General features: G+C 32.2%; 1 protein-coding gene across 6 annotated transcripts in view; it reads left to right on the top strand.

Moving 5' to 3' along the window:
• The window catches only part of ZNF407 (zinc finger protein 407), a 654,777-nt gene that overhangs the window by 477,011 nt on the left and 158,560 nt on the right, over nucleotides 1-19,206 (top strand). The window contains exons 9-10 of one of the 6 annotated variants that reach the window (XM_074201498.1): nucleotides 372-430; nucleotides 9,754-19,146. The exons of 3 other annotated variants lie outside the window; for them this stretch is intronic. In XM_074201498.1, the coding sequence (XP_074057599.1) occupies nucleotides 372-388 (17 nt within the window). In that variant the 3' untranslated portion in view covers nucleotides 389-430; nucleotides 9,754-19,146. Of the gene's footprint in view, nucleotides 1-371; nucleotides 19,147-19,206 lie in introns of those variants that run through there. 2 more of the 6 variants (XM_074201497.1, XM_074201496.1) reach the window with 2 other exon arrangements.

A 19,206-nucleotide genomic window follows, 5' to 3' on the forward strand; every position in this document is an offset into this window, starting at 1 on the left:
ATGGCTGGTCTACTTTATTTTTTTTAAAAAGCTTTGCTTCAAACAGGTTCATTCTTGTCACAGCTATTAGTGCCAGTCTTTCAATAGCATGTCACACTGATTGGCAGAAAGTCATTCTTTCCTTTTGTCAAGAATCATAATTTTAGTGTGCGCCTGAAATAAAAACCTAGCATAAGTGATTTTCTGTTTGTAAAGGAAAAAGGCAAGAACCTTTTGCAAGCAGGGTAGATTAATTTAATTATGTTGCACTTCATAGAAAATTAAATATAGTTTATGGGAATGGAGTTCTATTTTTGGACAGTATCTTAATGGACTTACGGCTGTCACATGGTTTTGCAAGTTCAAATTATTTTATTGTGATTCTTTTCAAGATGTTTGGTCATATTGAAGAAACTGGATTTTAAATGAAACCAATAACTTTGAAAATGAAGTAAGTATGAATTCCTCAGTGGTCTCTGAGTCTCAGAATAAAAGTTTTGTCAATCATTTTCAGTGAGCAATGTTCAATGGATTTCCCTTTATAACTCCTTTTATGTTCTTTTTAATTGGCCAGTAGGGGCTGCTGTTGAGTGACATGAGAGTAACAGTTCAAGTTCTATCCTGATATCAAAGCAGGGTTACTGATTTGCCAAAGGCTCATATGTTACAGCATAAAACATTCATACAGAAACATAGTTTAGATACCCGATTTTTAGATACCTGGCATTTTTCAATCAGATGATGATGTCTGTGAGGTCTCTCTATAAGTTAAAAAGTGTGAGCTAGACAGTTTCCTGGCATACATAATGAATTCTAACCATGACTTTTTAAAGATTATAATGATAATTATGTTTGTTTCACCAAGGCTTTATAGCTTTCACTGGCATCGAATTATTAATTTTTATCAGAACTGATAACTTTGTTAGCTATTAAAGATATACTGAAGACAAATTTTAATTGGCATTTTTATAATCCCACATTGATATTTAACATCTTTGCCTTATGTATCCTGAGGCTTAGAAAAGCCTAATTACTTTTCAGTGATAGAGAGAAAGAAAAGGAGGAAGGAAGAAATGAATGAATGGATTAATGAAAGAAAAAAGAAAGGAAGAGAAAAAAAAGGAAGGGCCAGTCTTTGGTAGAACTAGGTTCTGCTATATCATACCTTTTTCCTACACAAAGGAAGTCAGAAAAGTTTATTAAGGACCAGAGGTCAACCTCTATGCCCATTTATTTTTATTTACTACTTTATTCAAGTATATTTAATTTTCTTTAGTATTCAACCAATCACATAAATATACAATTTACACTTCTACCTATCAAGCTTTCCCTAATAAAAAAAAAAGTTTAACAAAACCAAGAAACATATCAAACACATTCAAAAACATGTGCAACATTCTATACTAATATTCCCTACCTCTAGTAAATGGAGGGGAAAAAATTTGTTTTTTCAGAGTCCTAGTAGAAGTACACAGCATTCAGTTTCATTTTATCATTCTTTCCAGTAAGGAATTTTATGTAGTCATTGTATATATTCTTTTTTCCTTATTCTAATCTTATATCCCTATGCATTGTGCCATATATCTCCCCATGTGTCTCTGAATCCCTCACACTCATTGTTTCTTATGGCACAATACTATTCCATCCGTATCCATATGCCATATTTTGTTAAGCTAATCTCTAATCAATAAAGTACCTACTTATTTTCCAATTCTTTTACATCACAAAAAAGATATAGTACACAGTCTTTTACATGCAAGATTATCCAGTCCAATCCTCTCATTTTATAGCTGAGGAAATTAAGACCTTGAGAAGTGATATGACCTTCTGTAAAAAACAAGTATTATAAATAATGTATGATAGGTATTGCCATATATAGGCAGAATAATTTATCTGTAGTCTTGATCTCAAGATTGGAAGTCACTTCAGAGTTAAACCAGTTCAACTGTTTCTGATGGAAAAATCCCCTCTACAATATACCTGACAAGTCATCATCTAGCTTCTTTTAAGAGACATCTAGTAAGGGAAACTTTATTATTCTCTAGTGCAGGATAGCTGACTTCTGTGTATCTCTAATTGTTGGAACATTTTTTGCAACATCTATGTGTTATTCCTAGTTGAGTCCTCTGGGGCCAAATAGAAGTCGTCTAAATGCCTTTCCACATAGCAGGCCTTATAGAGTTTCTACGTTTTAAAAATACCACATAAGAATACCAATCTTTGTTTTTTATTTAATAGTGTAGTTCCAAAGAATGTAGCAGATCTTGGTAACATACAGAGACAATTTGTTCTGCCTACTTATACAAGAGGTAAATGATAAGAAAGGGGTAAAAAACATTAGTAAAAGGATCCTGGGCACAGGTAAAAGAAACCAAGATAGGTAAAGATGATTTTTAAATTTCATTCTCATACCTGGATCAAAGAATCAAATTTCTGCTTCATTTTTGCCAATACATTTTAGTAATAACTGGGCCCTCTGAAAATGATCGCAGTTTCATAACATGCTCTCAATCACCCTCTATTCAAAAACAGCTTAAAATCCTCCAGAAAAGTTTTTCTTTTACCATTCCAACTAATATACTTATTAAATTGTAGTAAAAGACATTTAATTAAGGAAGCAAAATAAATTGTCAGATTCCTTCCTATATGCAGAGGAAAACTCCTACACATTTCCATACTACCAATAAGAGAGGTAATACATGCAGCTTGTTATCTGTGAAATCATATACCTAGAGAACCTCCATACATAGTCTAAGTCCAAATTCTTTAGTATCATTCCTGCTGGAAGTCCTGTCTTGTTTGCTTGTTTTCTATTCTGTTACCTGTTGGTGTCCTTTACTGAACTATTTCCTTTGTTTTCTGGTTGACTATCATGCCTATCTTCTACTGCACTTCCATCAGCTAGTTTTTCAATGTGGTACTATCTCTTATTTTCTAACGCATTGCTCTTGGCCTACATCCACTGATTTTCTTTTGAATTACAAGTATTGTGTTGATTTTTACAGGTGAGGTAGGGGAATCTTAGCTCTTTTTTTCCTATATCCTTAAGGTGTGTTTTAGCTCCCTTGTGTGTCAGACCCACAACTATTTATAGAGAGCCACTAAAAGCCCAAGGTTTAGGTTAAATCTGTCTTTTGAAGTTTGCTTCTGTCTCAGTTGTAACTGCTTAAATACAGTGTAATGTTGTTAGATTTGAGATGAATATATTGATCTAAAGTCTCATTAATGTCCGTGCTCAGGAGCTGAAGTTCACTTAACAAGACCAAAGGGATGATTGGAGATAACAAACTTTTCCTCTTCTAAAGATGTTCAAATCTTTTTGAGGCAAAATATATGTAGATATGAATATATATTATTAGGTTATAATGTGAATCTTTTGCTATGATACATATATACAAATATTGATTTTGATCTGAAAAAATGATTGTTTTACTATTCCTAATTACTGCATTTTTTTCTATATCATTTCCTTTGCAACTAAGAATAATACTGTCCTAATCACATATGGAAAATACTTTACATTTGCTTAGAAATAAATAAATTTAAGGTTCCTTTTGCATTGAATCAGACATTTGATGTCCAGATTTGTATATTTTATTATTTAAAACGGGATCAGTGTGACTTTGTGCATCTTCCAGGCATGAAGATGTCAAGATATTGGCTTACTACATTAATAAACACAGTCATCTCATGTTAGACACAAAAAATGACTTTTTAACATTGTAACTCAAGATAGAATGTGTGTGTGTGTATTTGATATATACATTTTGAGACAGTAGGAATATAACATGTTCCTTTATGTAAAATTGATTATGGTTATAGATATTTAGTTTTATAATTATATGTTTCTGTATAAATTTATAATTATAAAATAATATTTATATTTATAATAATCATAAATACATTTAGAATTTCAAATTCTTCTCATTCTTGGAATGACTTCAATCTTGGTCTGTGCTAAAATATATGTTTCCAGTTTTGATTTACACATTAATTATTAAACTGTTACGAAGAAATAATGCAATAAAACATTTCATTGATTTTCTCTGTTAATGGATTCATAATATCTGATACAAACCTCAATATCTTAGAACTAGCAAAACTTTAAAACTCATATCTGGGAACATTAAGTTTCAGTCACCTGAACGGCATTGGTGATGAACAATCCTGCTTTTGCTTAAGATACCTTCAGTGACAAGTTCATTGTCTTCCAAGGAAACCTGTTTCTTTTATGGACAGCTCTCATTTTTCTTTACATTGAACTGAAAGGCCTCTCTTTCCTATTAGTTCTGGCTTTTTTGAAACCTCAAGTTGAAGTTGAATCTCAAATATTTGAAATATATCAAAATGTCTTCCCTTAGGCTTTTTTTTCTTGAGATCATACATGCCCAGTCCTTTGTTTATCCCTCTATTGTGTTATTTCCAGACTGTTAACCATTCTTTTTTCCTTTCTTCTACATGTACTTGAATTTCTCAACCTTTTTTATATATATATGGAATATAGTTCTCCTGTATTCACAAGTAGTTTTCATCCAAATCTCTATGCAACCATTGTTCCCTGAGCTTTGATTATGTATATTGATTGGGTGAGTCAGTTGGATAGAGCTCTAGGCCTGGATTCAGGAAGACCTACCTTCAATTCTAGTCTTTGGCTTACCAGTTGTGTGACCCTGGACAAGTCACTTAACTTTTGTTTGCCTTAAACTACTAGAGAAGGAAATAACAAACCACTCCAGTAGTTGGGTCTTGCTTTATCAAAGAAGAGGAAAATGAGCATCACTATGTTAGAGACAAGTTGCAGTAACTGATTAGACAAGCTCAGAATGCTCTACCACAGGTCAGGCAAAATAGTCCATATAAACAACTAAACTAAACTTGTGCATCTCACATTTCCTTTAAACTGCCTTCCTCATAGGGCACAGCACACACTCTGATGTAGGGCATGCCATGCTGGACAGTCCATGCTTATAATCAATTCCAAAGTTCTTCAATGAGACTTTCAGAGTGTCTCAGTATTGCTTCTTCTGACCCTAAGTGTTTGCCCTTTGTGAATTCTCCATAAAATCATCTTATTGGCATATATATCTTTGGCATTCTAACATCATGGCCAGTCCATCATAGTTGCACTCTCTGTAGTAATGTTGGAATGCTAGGCTGTTTTGCTCATTAAAGGACCTCGGTGTCTGGCATATTCTCCTGCCAGGTGATCTTCAGAATCTTTCTAAGACAATTGAAATGGAAGTGATTTAGTTTCCTGACATGACACTGGTAGACTGTCTAGGTTTTACAGGTGTAGAGCAATGAGGTCAGTACAATAGCTCTGTAGACCTTTGGTTTGACATCAGTCTAATACCTCTTCTCTCTCAAACTTTCAGAATCTCCCAAATACTGAGATAGTTCTGGAAATGCCTGTGTCATCTCATTGTCAATGTGTACCTCCCTGGAAAATACAATGCTAAGTGAACTTATCTACCATATTCAAAACTGCTCCATTTGCTGTACCCAGTGGTTCCACATAAGAATGGTGTTTGTTTCTCTGAAACTTTTAGGTACAGTACTAGGGACATAATGGGCACTTAAAATGTTTATGGATTGATTAGATCACAATCAAACACAATTTAAAACACTGTCATAGCCTAGGAAAATGATAAATTGTGATCCTACTGGACTGGTTTATAATAACTCTTTGCTTTGAGAAGTGGGTAGAACCATGGACTGGCCTCAGATGCGATATTATATTATACTATACTGTAACGTATTATCCTATACTATTCCATAATGTATCATACTATACTGTACTATACTATTCTATAATTGCATGCTGTACTATACCATACTGTACCACACTATACTGTACAACTTTGTGACAATGAGTAAGTCTCTTTACTTCTGTGTACCTCAGTTTCCTCATGTGCCTTTCAGAGGTATTTTGGAGGATCAAATGAAATTATTATAAAACATCACAGTGCTTGGTACAGCTTTGACTATTGTTGGTGGTGGTGTTATTTGATTTTAAAGTATTTCACTTGTATGTAGATTTTCATTTAGATACTGAAGACATTTCTACCTTTTGAAATATTGTTTTTTCTTCTGGTCATGAAGAAAACACTTTAGGGATATGTGAATAAGAGAAAGAGAATAGTAATCCAGAAGTAGTAATTCTCTTGGAATGTATGAAAGTGTACCTACCTGATCTCTTTCTTTAGTGTCTCTACTGCTGTAAGCTACTATTGTTTAAATATTTGAATATAAGGTCTTTTTTTTGTTTGAAAAATTTTTGACACCTCTTAACAAATATATCTTGGGTTGTCTTTGAAATAAATTTACTACTACATTAATATTTTTAATTATAAATTATTATAATCCTCTAAATAGATTAATATAGACCATCTCAATTATCTGAAGGAGTTCAAGTTCAGTACCTTACATAGGATTCATGTTATTCTACATTTTCTAATCATCTATACACAATATACCGCTATTCACAAAGGAGAAGTAAACTTTTCAAAGGAAGAAATATGGTGCAGAAAAAGTAAAAGCTATAGATATTATATTTATTTTTGTGGATTAAAGTATGATTTGCAACTCAATGTTTGTAATACATATTTACCATGCAATTTTAAATTGATCTGGATTTTATCAACACCCCCCCCAAAAGGGAGAATAAATCAAATTCTTTTAATTTGTATACACACCAGTTAGATGGTCAATTAAATTGATGCCATACCTTGTAAAATTTTAAAAAGAAACTATTGTAAGTTGAAGGCAGGAATATATTTTTTGAAAGAAGTTAAGATTAAATTTAAATTTGTAACAATTCTCATTTCATAGATATTCAGTTGTCTTGAAGAATATACCAAGTACATGGTCATACAGAAACTATATTTCCTGAATACTTAAACTAACAATGCCTCTTAGACCTGGGGGCACTATATTTCAGGATAACCACATCTAAGAGTGTGTTATGGCCTACATAATATTACCACCTGTTGGCCTTTTGCACTACAGCTGCCTGCTATGAAGATGATGTCATCTTGGTTTATTGTCCTTCATTTTTTCATTCAATTTACCTCTATCTGCTGGGCATTAGGTTACACAAAATTTTTAATTACTGTATATTTGGATATTTCTCTTTTAGGGTTCTGTATCTTGTCCATTTGTGTTTTTAAAATTGTGTGTGTGTGTGTGTGTGTGTGTGTGTGTGTAGGGGTATAACCAAAATGATCCTCATAACATGCATTTTTTATAAATTTATTTCTGAAAACAAGAAAATCCCATGCCTTAATATCATCTTTTTTTTTTTGATTAGCAAAACTTAGAACACATATTCTTATATGGTAATTTTGCATTTTTTCTATGTAGATAATGATTTTACCACATTAGCTTGTGGTTGTTTCATATGATACTAAAAATTTTAATGAAAGTCTTCTCATTTGGTTTCTGCCATTGAATGGATTTTCAGTCTCTTAGAATGATTTTTTCACCTATTCTTTGACTCTGACTCTGATATTAACCTTTTGTAATTAAGATGCTTTGTCTATTTGACACATATTATTCCCCTTTACTTCTTTTAAATTATATTTTACTTCCAATAGTTTTTTTTTTATCACTTCCCTTATCTACTCTTGTACCACTTCTTTGGTACCTTTCAAATGCTAAATGCTGTCCCATTTATCCTTAGTAACCATGCTGAATTTTTCTGTCCTTTTTAATATTTAGGTTTTATTGGATGAATGTAGATTGCACCTTTTCTAACCGTGCCTTAAATAATTGCCACTTAAGGGAATTAAGAAGTACCAGGGAAGGAAAATGCTGACCCATAGACTAAGCAGAGGGAGAAAACGTTCCCACTGGGTCCAATTTCATAAGAAGGACCATCAGGATAGTGGCTAGGCCCTAAAATTATGGTCTGAATGACCTCTAGAAAATGATCAGTTCAAAAAGAAGCTTGTCTGTAAGTGCACCAAATGAAGTAGTGATAGACAGTAGTTACCCCACAGAAGAAAGACAGTTCTCTTGTTCTTATATAGCCTGTAAAAACAAGAGAATAATAATTTCAGCATTATTATATAGAAACCTGAAGAGTTTGAAGGGTGATAGGAACTCCAAATTTTAATGTAAACTAAGAGCTGAATCTATTTTTTTTATGAAGGGGAAATTAATTTGTCTTTACCGTTAAAGGCATATTTTTTAGTTTGCGGTGTCATCTCTTCATTATTTTAATCATCATGTTACTTGTCATAAATGATATAAGATGAACATGAAGTCCTAAACATCTTGAAGAGCTTTGCAAGAAAAAGTTGAGTGATTTTATCTGAAATATAGATTTTTAAATTTGATTTAAGAAAGATGGAGCTAAGATATGGAAGGATTTAGTTGTATGTGTGCATGTATGTGTTCTTTTTTTCAGGAGTTTGTGGAATGATTTCAGTAATAATTATTGTGATAACTTTTTTCTAAAAAGCAAAGTACAAGACCTCTAATGATAGGCATTTGTACAACAGTGTCTTAAGGGGCTAAGGGATTAGAATAGTTTCTGTTTAAGTATAGCTTGAATTAGATAATCTCTGAGACCACATTCAGACGATGACATTCTGTTATCTGGGCAAAGTATTTGTTGACCTGAAATTAGGAGAACATAAAGTAATTAAAATTTTCCTATTTCTCACCACATTCTTTATTACCATTAGTTATTTAGATCCTAGGAGCAAAGGCCTTGAATTAGGTGCTTATATCTAATGTGACCTTTTGCTTAGAATTAAAAATTTTCTGATTCTATTCTTTTATATTCAAATTATATTGCATAGCATACAATATTCAAAATAGGGATTGGAGTTCCTTCTTTTTTATCCAAAGATGCAGAAAACAAATATGATTTATAGTATTATCTAAAGATTGAGAAAGCTTAATGACTTTAGGAAAGGAATTGCATCTGATATAACATTTTTCCTAAAAGTGATCCTTTTAACAAGTTAATACAAATGTAAACTTTTTTTTGATTTCTTCAAATGGGAAGATAGGTATTAACGGTACAGAGCCTGGAGTTGGAAAAATTCACCTTTATGAGTTCAACTCTGACCTCTGACAAATACTAACTGGGTGACTCTGGGCAAGTTATTTAACTGCCTTAGTTTCCTTATTTGTAAAATGAGCCTTTTGAAGGAAATGGCAAACCACTTTGATATCTTTTGCTAAGAAAACCCCAAATGAGGCTATAAAGGGTCAGACACAACTAAAAAGCAATTTCTTCAGTTTCCAAAATTCTCAGCATGACATTTATTATACTTTAGTATGTCTTTTTTTGTGAGACTCAACCTTTCTATGCAACTATAATTCTCATTGATTCTCTTTAAAAATCCTGAACTCCAGAAGCATTGGTTTACTCAAAAGAAACATGTTGTATCTTTTCTGCAACATATTCTCTCTTACATAACCCTTTTAATAACCTGAAAGTCATTGGAGATACTATTGCATTCTATGACCCCAGCCATATAGCCTCATCAGAATAATTTTGATGCTAAAAGGTGGGCCTTGGTTTCAGGGAATAGCTGGGGTTATTAAAATTATGACACGATAACCCTAACACAATCCAGCCTACTTTCCTCTTATCCTAGACCCAGTTAAATGACTATGTCCAAGTGAAAGTATATGTACTGATGGCTAGATTTATGGACTATCTTTTCAATTGCATATCATAATATGGATAATAGACTTTTTTATTTACTTGTTTCTTCCTTTGTCAATAATTATGTGGTGCTTTGTACCTGGTTGCAGTCAATACAAATTCATCTTCAAATATCTGCATCTAGAAGACTTCATCATTGTAGGAAAATTTCTTCCTTGATTTGAATTGAACAATGATTATTCTTGAAGGCCGTGGTCAGCAACATTGGCAAGCAGGTATCTCTTTTATTTGCCTTACCAATTGTTCGAAATCAGAGGGTTAGTGAACAATGTTATTGTCATTTTAAAATCTTTTAAAAATTATTTTTTTAAAGTGAGCAGAACCAGGAAAACATTATACACAATAACAGCAACATTGTAAGATGATCAACTATGACGGACTTGGCTATTCTCAGTAGTTCAGGGATCATGGACATTTCTAAAAGACTTGAGAGAAAGTGCAATTCACACGCAGAAGGAAAACTATGTAATCTGAATGCAGACCAGAGCAAACTATTTTTATTTTTTAAATTGATGTTTTTCTTTTTTCTCATGTCTTTTTTGTCCTTTGATTCTGATTTTCTTTCAAAACCATGATTAATATGATAGTAAATTTAATATATTTCGACATATACAATCTATATGAGATTACTCACTGTCATAGGAAGAGGGAAAGGAAGAGATAGAGGTAGAAAAATGTAGATTTTTCTTATAAAAACTTAATAGAAGATGAATGTTAAATCTGTCTGTATGTAATTAGTAAAAATAAAATAATATAACATTCAAAACATAAAATTATTTTTAAAATTTTGACATTGACAGGGGTGACATGAATTAGAGCTAGAGGTATATGTAGTTTTTGATAGATTGTCCATTAAAATGCTAGTAGAGTCTATTTGTTCCTTTCTTTGTATCCCAGGCTCTTTGCACAATGTCTGGCATTCTATTTAATATAATGTCAATAAGTATTTAATAAATGCTTTATATACTGATGACTATTCTTAGAAAAAGTATCTAAGAAATTATTCTAATTTTTTTTAACAAAGTGAAAAGGTAAGGGTAAAATTTAGGCATTATTGACATTTTCTGTAATTCTGTAATTTAATGATTATATTATCTAAAATTTTTTCCCAAGTATTTGATATTTTCCTCTTAGATTTATAGTGGGAAAAGATCCTTCAAAAGTCTCAGACATGTTTCCACTAGCACAGATCTCTTCTAGGCCAGCTTTTCTGCCATTATTCATCTTCTTTAATGCTATTTCTACAGCATAATAGTATGCATCAGAGATCTCTTGGTAAAGTCCAAATGTTGTGGTTTCATTGTCAGTGATAGAGAAAAGAATTTCTTATAAAAATTTTTATTTTCTTCATTTCAGTTTTATGCTTAAAAATGATCGCTGGATGATCTGATTCAATTGATTCCTCACTAAACTTTATATATAAAATTTGTTTTCCTCTTCTATTTTCCGTATTTATGATATAATATTATTCATAATATTCTTCTGTTTAAAGAGATTTTTGACTGATATTCTAATTTTCATTTCTTCATTGTGTTGTTTTATGTCGGTAAAATTTACATAATTGTAATAGTGATAGTCTGTTTCAAAGTCTGTTCTTTATCCATTTCTCAGTTTTTAAAATTTCAACTGTTTATTTAATTAAGTTAGGTTGGAGTCGCCTCAGTTATCTGTCATCTCTTCTCATTTTTTTCTAATTTGCTAATTAATTTCTATCTTTGTTCTTACAAGTTGCTGGTATTGCTTTGTCTGCTTTTTATTTATGTATCTAGTACTTAGCACAATATTAGCACATACTAAGCACTTCATATATTGTCAGATAATCCATTAGATTATAATAATTTCCCTTTCTTCTAATTTTTTTTGAATTCACCATATCTGACCCATCCCGGTTCTCTTCTTTTAAAAAATATTCATGATTTTTCTGTTTAATCTCACAGGCATTTAACGTTTTTTTTTTTTCACTTTTGAGGAAATGGAAGGGATTAGGACAGCAAATAGTTAATTGTGAGAATTGAGTGAATCACACTGACTCTATCTTGACAGACAATTCTGGAGCTATCTCAGCTCATTTTCTATTCAATTTTGGGTCTGGTTCAATTTCTGTCTTGTGAGAGAATGTTAGATATGGGAATTGGGAGAAAAACTTATTTGTCTTGTTTGAATATAGCCTTGCATAGCTAGGAAACTGGACCACAAAACTGGCTCCATAATGATCAAAAAGTTATTATTTCCATATTCCTTTGATTATAGAAACCTGGAGAAATTAGGACACCTCTTTTTCTGAATTCAAAGACATGTACTTGTTTACTCTCCATCTCTCAACTTGGAAAATCCTTAATTTTTCATCCATTTAAAAATGATTACCTAATATTGTATTTTTCTTTTCTTGTCACTTGGTCTTATCTGCTTAATTGTTTTTAATGTATAAATATCTTATTTCCTCATTTATTTGGGGTCCAGGCCTAAGCTGGGAAGGTCAGCTCCTGCTTTGTTAGGCAAATGACACACATTGCCTAATAAATTGATATACTTGGAAGATTGAACCATTGTTTTTCTCAGTCATTTCATCTTTTCCTCCTAAAGCATGCTTCCCAAAATACATTTTTTGTCATTTTTCCCTTTTGTTCACTTTTGTACTGATGTTATTATCTATGGATTTGTATATAGATTTTATTTAGAGATTTCTGTGGAGTTTTTTGTGAGCCATTTTTAACCTCCTTTTCTTCTGTTGGTGCATAATGTGCAGAGTCATCTTCATGGTTTTCTTTTTTTATATGTTTCTATTCTGTGCAATACAATTTGAAATGATAAATTTCCTATTTGTTTATGCTTCACATTCCTTTAATAACATGCAGGCTCTCACTACCTCAAAATGGTATATTGCACCAAAAAGAAAATGCTTGTTAGCCTTCCTGTCTCAAGATTCTTTCCACTCCAGTCCATCTTTCATTCAGTTATCAAACTGATCAAGCTTTGCTTGTTCCCTTCCTCAACTACTCCCTCCCCACCATTCAATCATAACCCTCACTTACTCTTCTCTAGTGACCTCTTCTTGGTGTTCCTTGATGGACCACAAGGTTAAGGACTCCTGCTTTATAATATTTCTATGATAGGGCTCTAGGAGAGATTTGCTCAAGTTGGTTTCTACTTGGTGGTTATATTGGACCAAAGTGATTTACTGAATATCTATTGGCCCATTATCTCACCTCACAAATAATTTGATTCACAAAAAAAAGGAATAGATACTTTTCAGATACAGTGTTGAAACGTTAAGAGTTGTAGTTTTTTAGACATGTAGAGGAATTAAGGATCTTGCTGACAAAAGGAAATAGGCTATCATCAGAAGTTCAGTCCTGGGGCGGTTAGGTGGCATGGTGGATAAAAGCACGGGCCTTGGAGTAAGAAGTACCTGGGTTCAAATCTGGTCTGCCAAAAAAAAAAAAAAAAAACAAACCTAAAAAAAAGTTCAGACCTGATTCCTATTTTTTTTTTTTAGGTTTTTGCAAGGCAAATGGGGTCAAGTGGCTTGCCCAAGGCTACACAACTAGGTAATTATTAAGTGTCTGAGACCAGATTTGAACCCAGGTACTCCTGACTCCAGGGCCGGTGCTCTATCCATTACGCCACCTACTTGCCCCCTGATTCCTATTTTTGCAAAAACTTAAATATATCTCTGCTCAGAGAAGGAAGAAAAGGGAGTCAGAAATACATCTTTTGTTAGCAGAGATATGAAGGAGCTTACAGACTTTTTTTTTCCTTTTAAAGAGGCAAATCAGGCATGAATTAAAGATAGTAAAAGACACAACAGGATCCTTCCTATTTTTTTAAGGGGATAGTAAAATCACAACAGCCTTGTTAGTATGAGTTTTCTTTTTTTAAAAAGATTTGTCATTTCAGGACAAGCTTTTATATTGCAATTCAGATTTGAGTATAATGCCCTTTTTGATAGGTAGCTGTGCAGATTCACACAAGTGGCTCATGACCTGATGATTGCCCTGTAAGTAGGTCAAAATTCGTTATTTATCTGATATGTTTTCTGTACTTTATGTAGGAAAAAATCTTTTCATTCAAATGGTCTTCAATGTGATAGGAAATACTTTATATTTGGATTTTAGGGGGGTGCCCCCTCCTGTCCCCAAACACATCAAACATATCAATTTGCAGAATCCCATTTTAGGAGAAGGCAAGAGAGTTACTCTTTAAATTTTATTGGATTTTGTCACTAGTATGACCCTGTTTAAATTCCATGCGTCTTTATTGCTAAAATTCATAGAGAGTAAAATAATGAATCATTTAATTTGAGGCAAATAGCTGTTTTTGAGTTTATAAAGAGAAATGCCTATTATATTTATTTGAGTTCTTGACTTTGGCAGAGGAAGTTTTTTTCATGAACAAAAATACAGATGCTATTCAAACTGACAGTTGTGATATAGTGCTTTTCTCTAGCTAAGTTTGAGGAATTATGGTAATGAAGCTTTTAACACAGTGCATTTCTCCTGCCCTTACCATGTATACTTCTCTAAACTATTGATGTTTCTTTTTAAAAAAATATGATTATGTTTATTCTTCTATTCAAGGATAGTTTTTCACTTGAATTTTGATGCTAAGTACCAATGTTACCCTGGAGCAGGAGCCTCCCAAAACAGTATGGATATAATTTTATCATTTATACTGGGTAACCCCATTCTACAACTTTAACATTATTTTAATCAACAAATTCATGCAAAAAAGGAAATATAGACTTTTTTTGGTGATCAGTAATTATATTCAATGCCTCACAGAAACAGTATAGTTAAAATGAACCTATTAAATATACCTTATTGCTTTCTTAAGACCTTGCGTACTTCTAAATTTAACCAGGAACACTTAAACTCAAAGTTGACAGGCCAGTAAAGTGTTAGGTTAAAAGGATCAACATATTCATCCATGAAGATATGTAATAGAGAGCTAACAGAATTACTAGTGTATATTCTATGTAGGTTCAAAAAGTGTATTCACTTGTTCACTATAGGATATATTGCATGGAAGGAGATCCTGTCCTATAATTAAAAGCCTGAGGGCTGTTTAAGATTAGAGAACATTTTATACTTACAGAAGGTTTAGACAACTTAAAATGCATATTCTCCTTCTCTACTAAACATTTTTTCTTTTGGTCTTAACCTTTAGAAAATTATGCCAGATATTAACTGTAATTCAGCAGTCAGAATCATGGGCTTATAATGGAAATGAGATTGGAGTGTGTAATAGAACAGTTTTTTTATCCTCTAACTTACATTTGCTTATGTCCTAAAATGTGATTTAGCCTGTGCCATTCAAATACATTTTTATTTTGAAATTCTCTTAATATTGATTAGTGTAATTTGATATTTTTCTGTCTCTAAGGACAGCTATTTAAAATTTGTGAGTCTACTAGGTTTTGTATACTTTACCGGAGAAGTGAAAATTCATTGATGGGTTTTATTTTTAAAAGTTCTGTTAATCTGCATTGATTTCTAAGTTTGTTATAGATTCTCAGCCAAAAAATACAGTATATCACTGACCATTCCATCAACTGACAGCAATTGATAAAGCATCTTGCTGAAAGTGTCAGAAAAGGTTAATATTTATTGATTTTTATGGTGCTGCAACCAATGTAGTTTTGCCATCAAAGATGTATGGCTACTAGCAATGGAATCTGTAAAATTGCAGGTGGCTCACTAGTTTTTATTATAACCCACGCCAGTATTCTAACCTTAAAAAATGACAGAGGTTTAATTTAGCACAAAAAACTGAATCTACAGCTACCATATACCTGTGACTTGAATTTCATTTTAAAATGAAACTCAAGAGAAGCACTTAAAAGCTAAAAAAATAATCCTTGCATTGCAAATGACAATCACATTTAGCCTTTTCATCCACTTAACTATATGCTATTGATCTGTAGAAGGTGCCCAGGCAAGTGATAGCTGAAATTATGAGCAATAAAAGGCTTGCTTCTTCAAACAAAAAAGTATATAATTAGCAGAAAAGAGGATAAAGCCTATGTTCAGTTTTAAAGGAGTTTAAACAAAATGGAATGAGTGCCACAGCAGTGTTGAAATGTATACAAGGAAAAATCTGGCTGCCTTGAAGCATAAATCCATTCTCTGGTTTCAGTTTGTGGGTAAAAATTAGGAGCTCACCACCATCTTTTCATTTATCTCCATCAGTATTTGCCTGACAGAAAGACAATCCATGGTTTGCCTACAATAGCTAAACATAGAGAAATCTTTCTGATTCTTTACTTTTCTCTGTATTCTGTATTTTTAAAAATGCAGTGCTTCGTTACTAGACTACTGAAAACATATACTATATAACTGGTAAGGCAAGAAAAAAATTAAATATTTCATTTTTAACAAATGCCACCAGAATCTCAAAATCTGCCCTTCCCCCCCAAAAGAAAAACCTCAAGAACACGATTGTAAACTAAACCTCTCAGACCACTGTTCTTTAAATGTTATTTTCATGTGTGTTGGATATTTGACAGAGATTTTTCTGATGGAATAAGGGGTTTATTTCTGCAAAAAAATTAAATGAAAATTTTTATGGTAGGAAAGCATTCATTTTGACCAGCAAAATAAATGGCATCATCTCCTGTAAACATGCTTTAGATCTCCTTTTGTCTGTGCCACATTTTTCTTTTGAGCCTTATTCCCCTAGTTTGTCTGTGCAGCTTTTTTTTTTCCCCACAGACAGCTTACCCATTTTATTGTGCTCATTTAGAGGAAAGAAAAACAGTTTGTCTCCTTGAAAGGCAAGGGAACATTGACTGGAAAACTACTTTCATAGCTGAAAAACCATTATAATGTATGGCAACTAAAATTCTAAAATTGAAAGAAAGGATCCTAGAGAAAATTCCTGAATCATGTTATAAAAGCTATTGGCAATTTGAAGTATTCTCCATAAAGATTTCATTTTTTCCTGATTACTCTTTGAATTTATTAAAGTCTTGTTTTATCACACGGTTAAATTTTTTCCTGAATATCAGTAAGTCAAATGAATTTAATTCTTCTCATGTTCTACCTTTTTGATTGTTAATGGCAATGCCGTTAATCTATTTTCACCCATTTTTTGTTTTTCTTTTAACCAAGCTGAAATTATTACTTTGATTTTATGATTTCTCACACTAAATAGCTGCACCATAATTAAGCATTGCCATTTCAAAAACATTTCTAATTCTCCCCTTGTTCTTTTGCTTGTAATTTTTAGCAAAAAAAAAAAAAAATAACCATAAAGTTACCCCTCTCTGCTGCTAACCCTTAAACCAGGAGTGGCAATTTAGTGACAAGCTCTTCTCATACTTTATTTCATTTCTAAAATTATATATTGCTATAATCCACCATTTAGAGCAGTTCATACCACCACACCTCCAAATTAGTCATGACCTGAGGTAATGAATGATATGTGAGGATGATTTTGACTGTTGTTTTTGTGGGAATTACTAATGAATTAATAATTTAATTAAGCATTACTATGTGGCATTGACAAGAGAAATAAAAGACAAAAAATGCATCTATGTATGTGTGTATGTATTTACATATGTGTGTATAGAAATATATATGCACACATTTGCACAGCGAAAGAAGAAAAGGGGATGAGGAGAGTAACATTTTAAATTATTTTTCCTTCTAACTTGGAGAATCAATGTACAATTGAGTGACAACTTGCAATTTAGTTTTTCAATCCTTATACAAACAGTATCCCTATTTAAATTAAAGGGGGAAATTATGGCTATCAGGATTGTGGAATTAATCCTCTAAACAAAATAACAAATAAAATCTTTGAAATATGCCCTGAGTTTCCATTTTATCATACTTATTAATATCTAAACCTTTAAAAAGTTGAAGGTGATATTATTTTAATCAATATTCAATATGTTATGGAATGTTATGGGCAATATGTTAAACTTTATTTGATATATGCTATTTTATTTCCTTCACTTTTCTGTGTATTTTAGATCTGACTGAAACACTTGAATTTTCTAATAATTATGTTTGAATAAAATCTTGATATATTATACTTCAGTTGTCTATGCTTTAAGGTTTGTTCACTCCACTATATTGTTTAAAGAAACATCATGTTATTGAACTAGATAGGATAGAGGAACATTGAAAAATTTAATATACAAAATTTTTAAAGAACTTAATTTAAAAGACTGATATACAAAATGGAAAAGCAATGAGGGAATATTATGGGAATTAATGTATAAAAATAATGTTAAACTGCTTCCTAGGTAGACTAATTTTGATTCTACCTTCTCCTTACCTAAAATAGAGAGATTAAAAAAAAGAGGCGTTTTTATGTGAAGTGAGTTATAAAACAGACTATACATTAAAATTATTGTTACTCTTCTAAGACAATTTCTTAAAATACAATGTAGTTCGGATTTATTGTATTTTGAAGTCCAAACCTTCTTAATAGAGGAAATAGTTTATAGTGAGTTTGAGTAACAGTGATAGATCATACCATCAGAAGTGCCCCAAGAAGTTAGGTTCTTTCTTAAAACCAGTCTTAGAATGCTGTCATTCTAAGCAAATTGATAATATATGTCAAAACTCCTTTCAGCTTACATCATTTTGGAAGGTTTTTTTTTTTTTTCAATTGTGGGGATGAACAGACTGGGAGACAGTAGAATGAAACATTTTAGAAAATACAACTGTAGTTCACAGTATTGTAGTGATCAACCTTACATCTAATTGTACCTGAAATTAAGACATGATAAGAAAATAATGCCTAGATTCATGACATTTTCAGTTCCTGTTTCTCCTTAAACGTATCTTAATTGCATCTGTTTAGGAAATTAAAAAGTTATCTTTTTTTTTGGCATTGTTGAATCTGGCAAAATACAGAAGTAACTTCAGTATAGTGTTTAAGAGTGTTCTAAGATTCTTAGATTTGAAATAATGTCATTTAGAGAGGGCAGAACATCAGAAAAGAAATAGCTTATAGAGCTATAAGACATTAAAATCTGAGAAGCTAAGGACAACCAACAGCAAAATGCACATTCAAGCTGGCACACAAAGTGCCTGCCAAAATGAGTATAAAACAGCATTCACTTTCTCTCAGAGGAAGAATGCATAATATTAAAGAACCAATGCCTGCAGTCTAGGTGGGTGGTACCAGTACCAGAGTCTGCCCAGTTCACTAATAAAAGGAACACCTCTGTAAATGCAGAGGTGGTGAGATAGGCAATAACGGTTTTTATGATCAGCCATTTTCTCTCAATAAAATGGAAGCCTTACTGCTCTTTAATGGTATCATCTTTTCACTATATAAGGGTGCTCTGTTTCTCTTGTTTGCCTCATTCCTTTTCTCTCTTTGTCTCTTTTCTACTCTTTCCCTCTCCATTTCCTTTCCAGTTTCTCTTTTATACACATAAGGAACATAAGGAATGCTTTAAATTCACTAAGGTAGAGAGAGAGAGAGAGAGAGAGAGAGAGAGAGAGAGAGAGAGAGAGAGAGAACACGAATCATGAGTGGAGATCCTTATAACAATTGAAAGCAGAGTCAAGGATACAGCTCAA

This window comes from Macrotis lagotis, chromosome X, assembly GCF_037893015.1.
Source record: "Macrotis lagotis isolate mMagLag1 chromosome X, bilby.v1.9.chrom.fasta, whole genome shotgun sequence".
Taxonomy (NCBI): domain Eukaryota; kingdom Metazoa; phylum Chordata; class Mammalia; order Peramelemorphia; family Peramelidae; genus Macrotis; species Macrotis lagotis.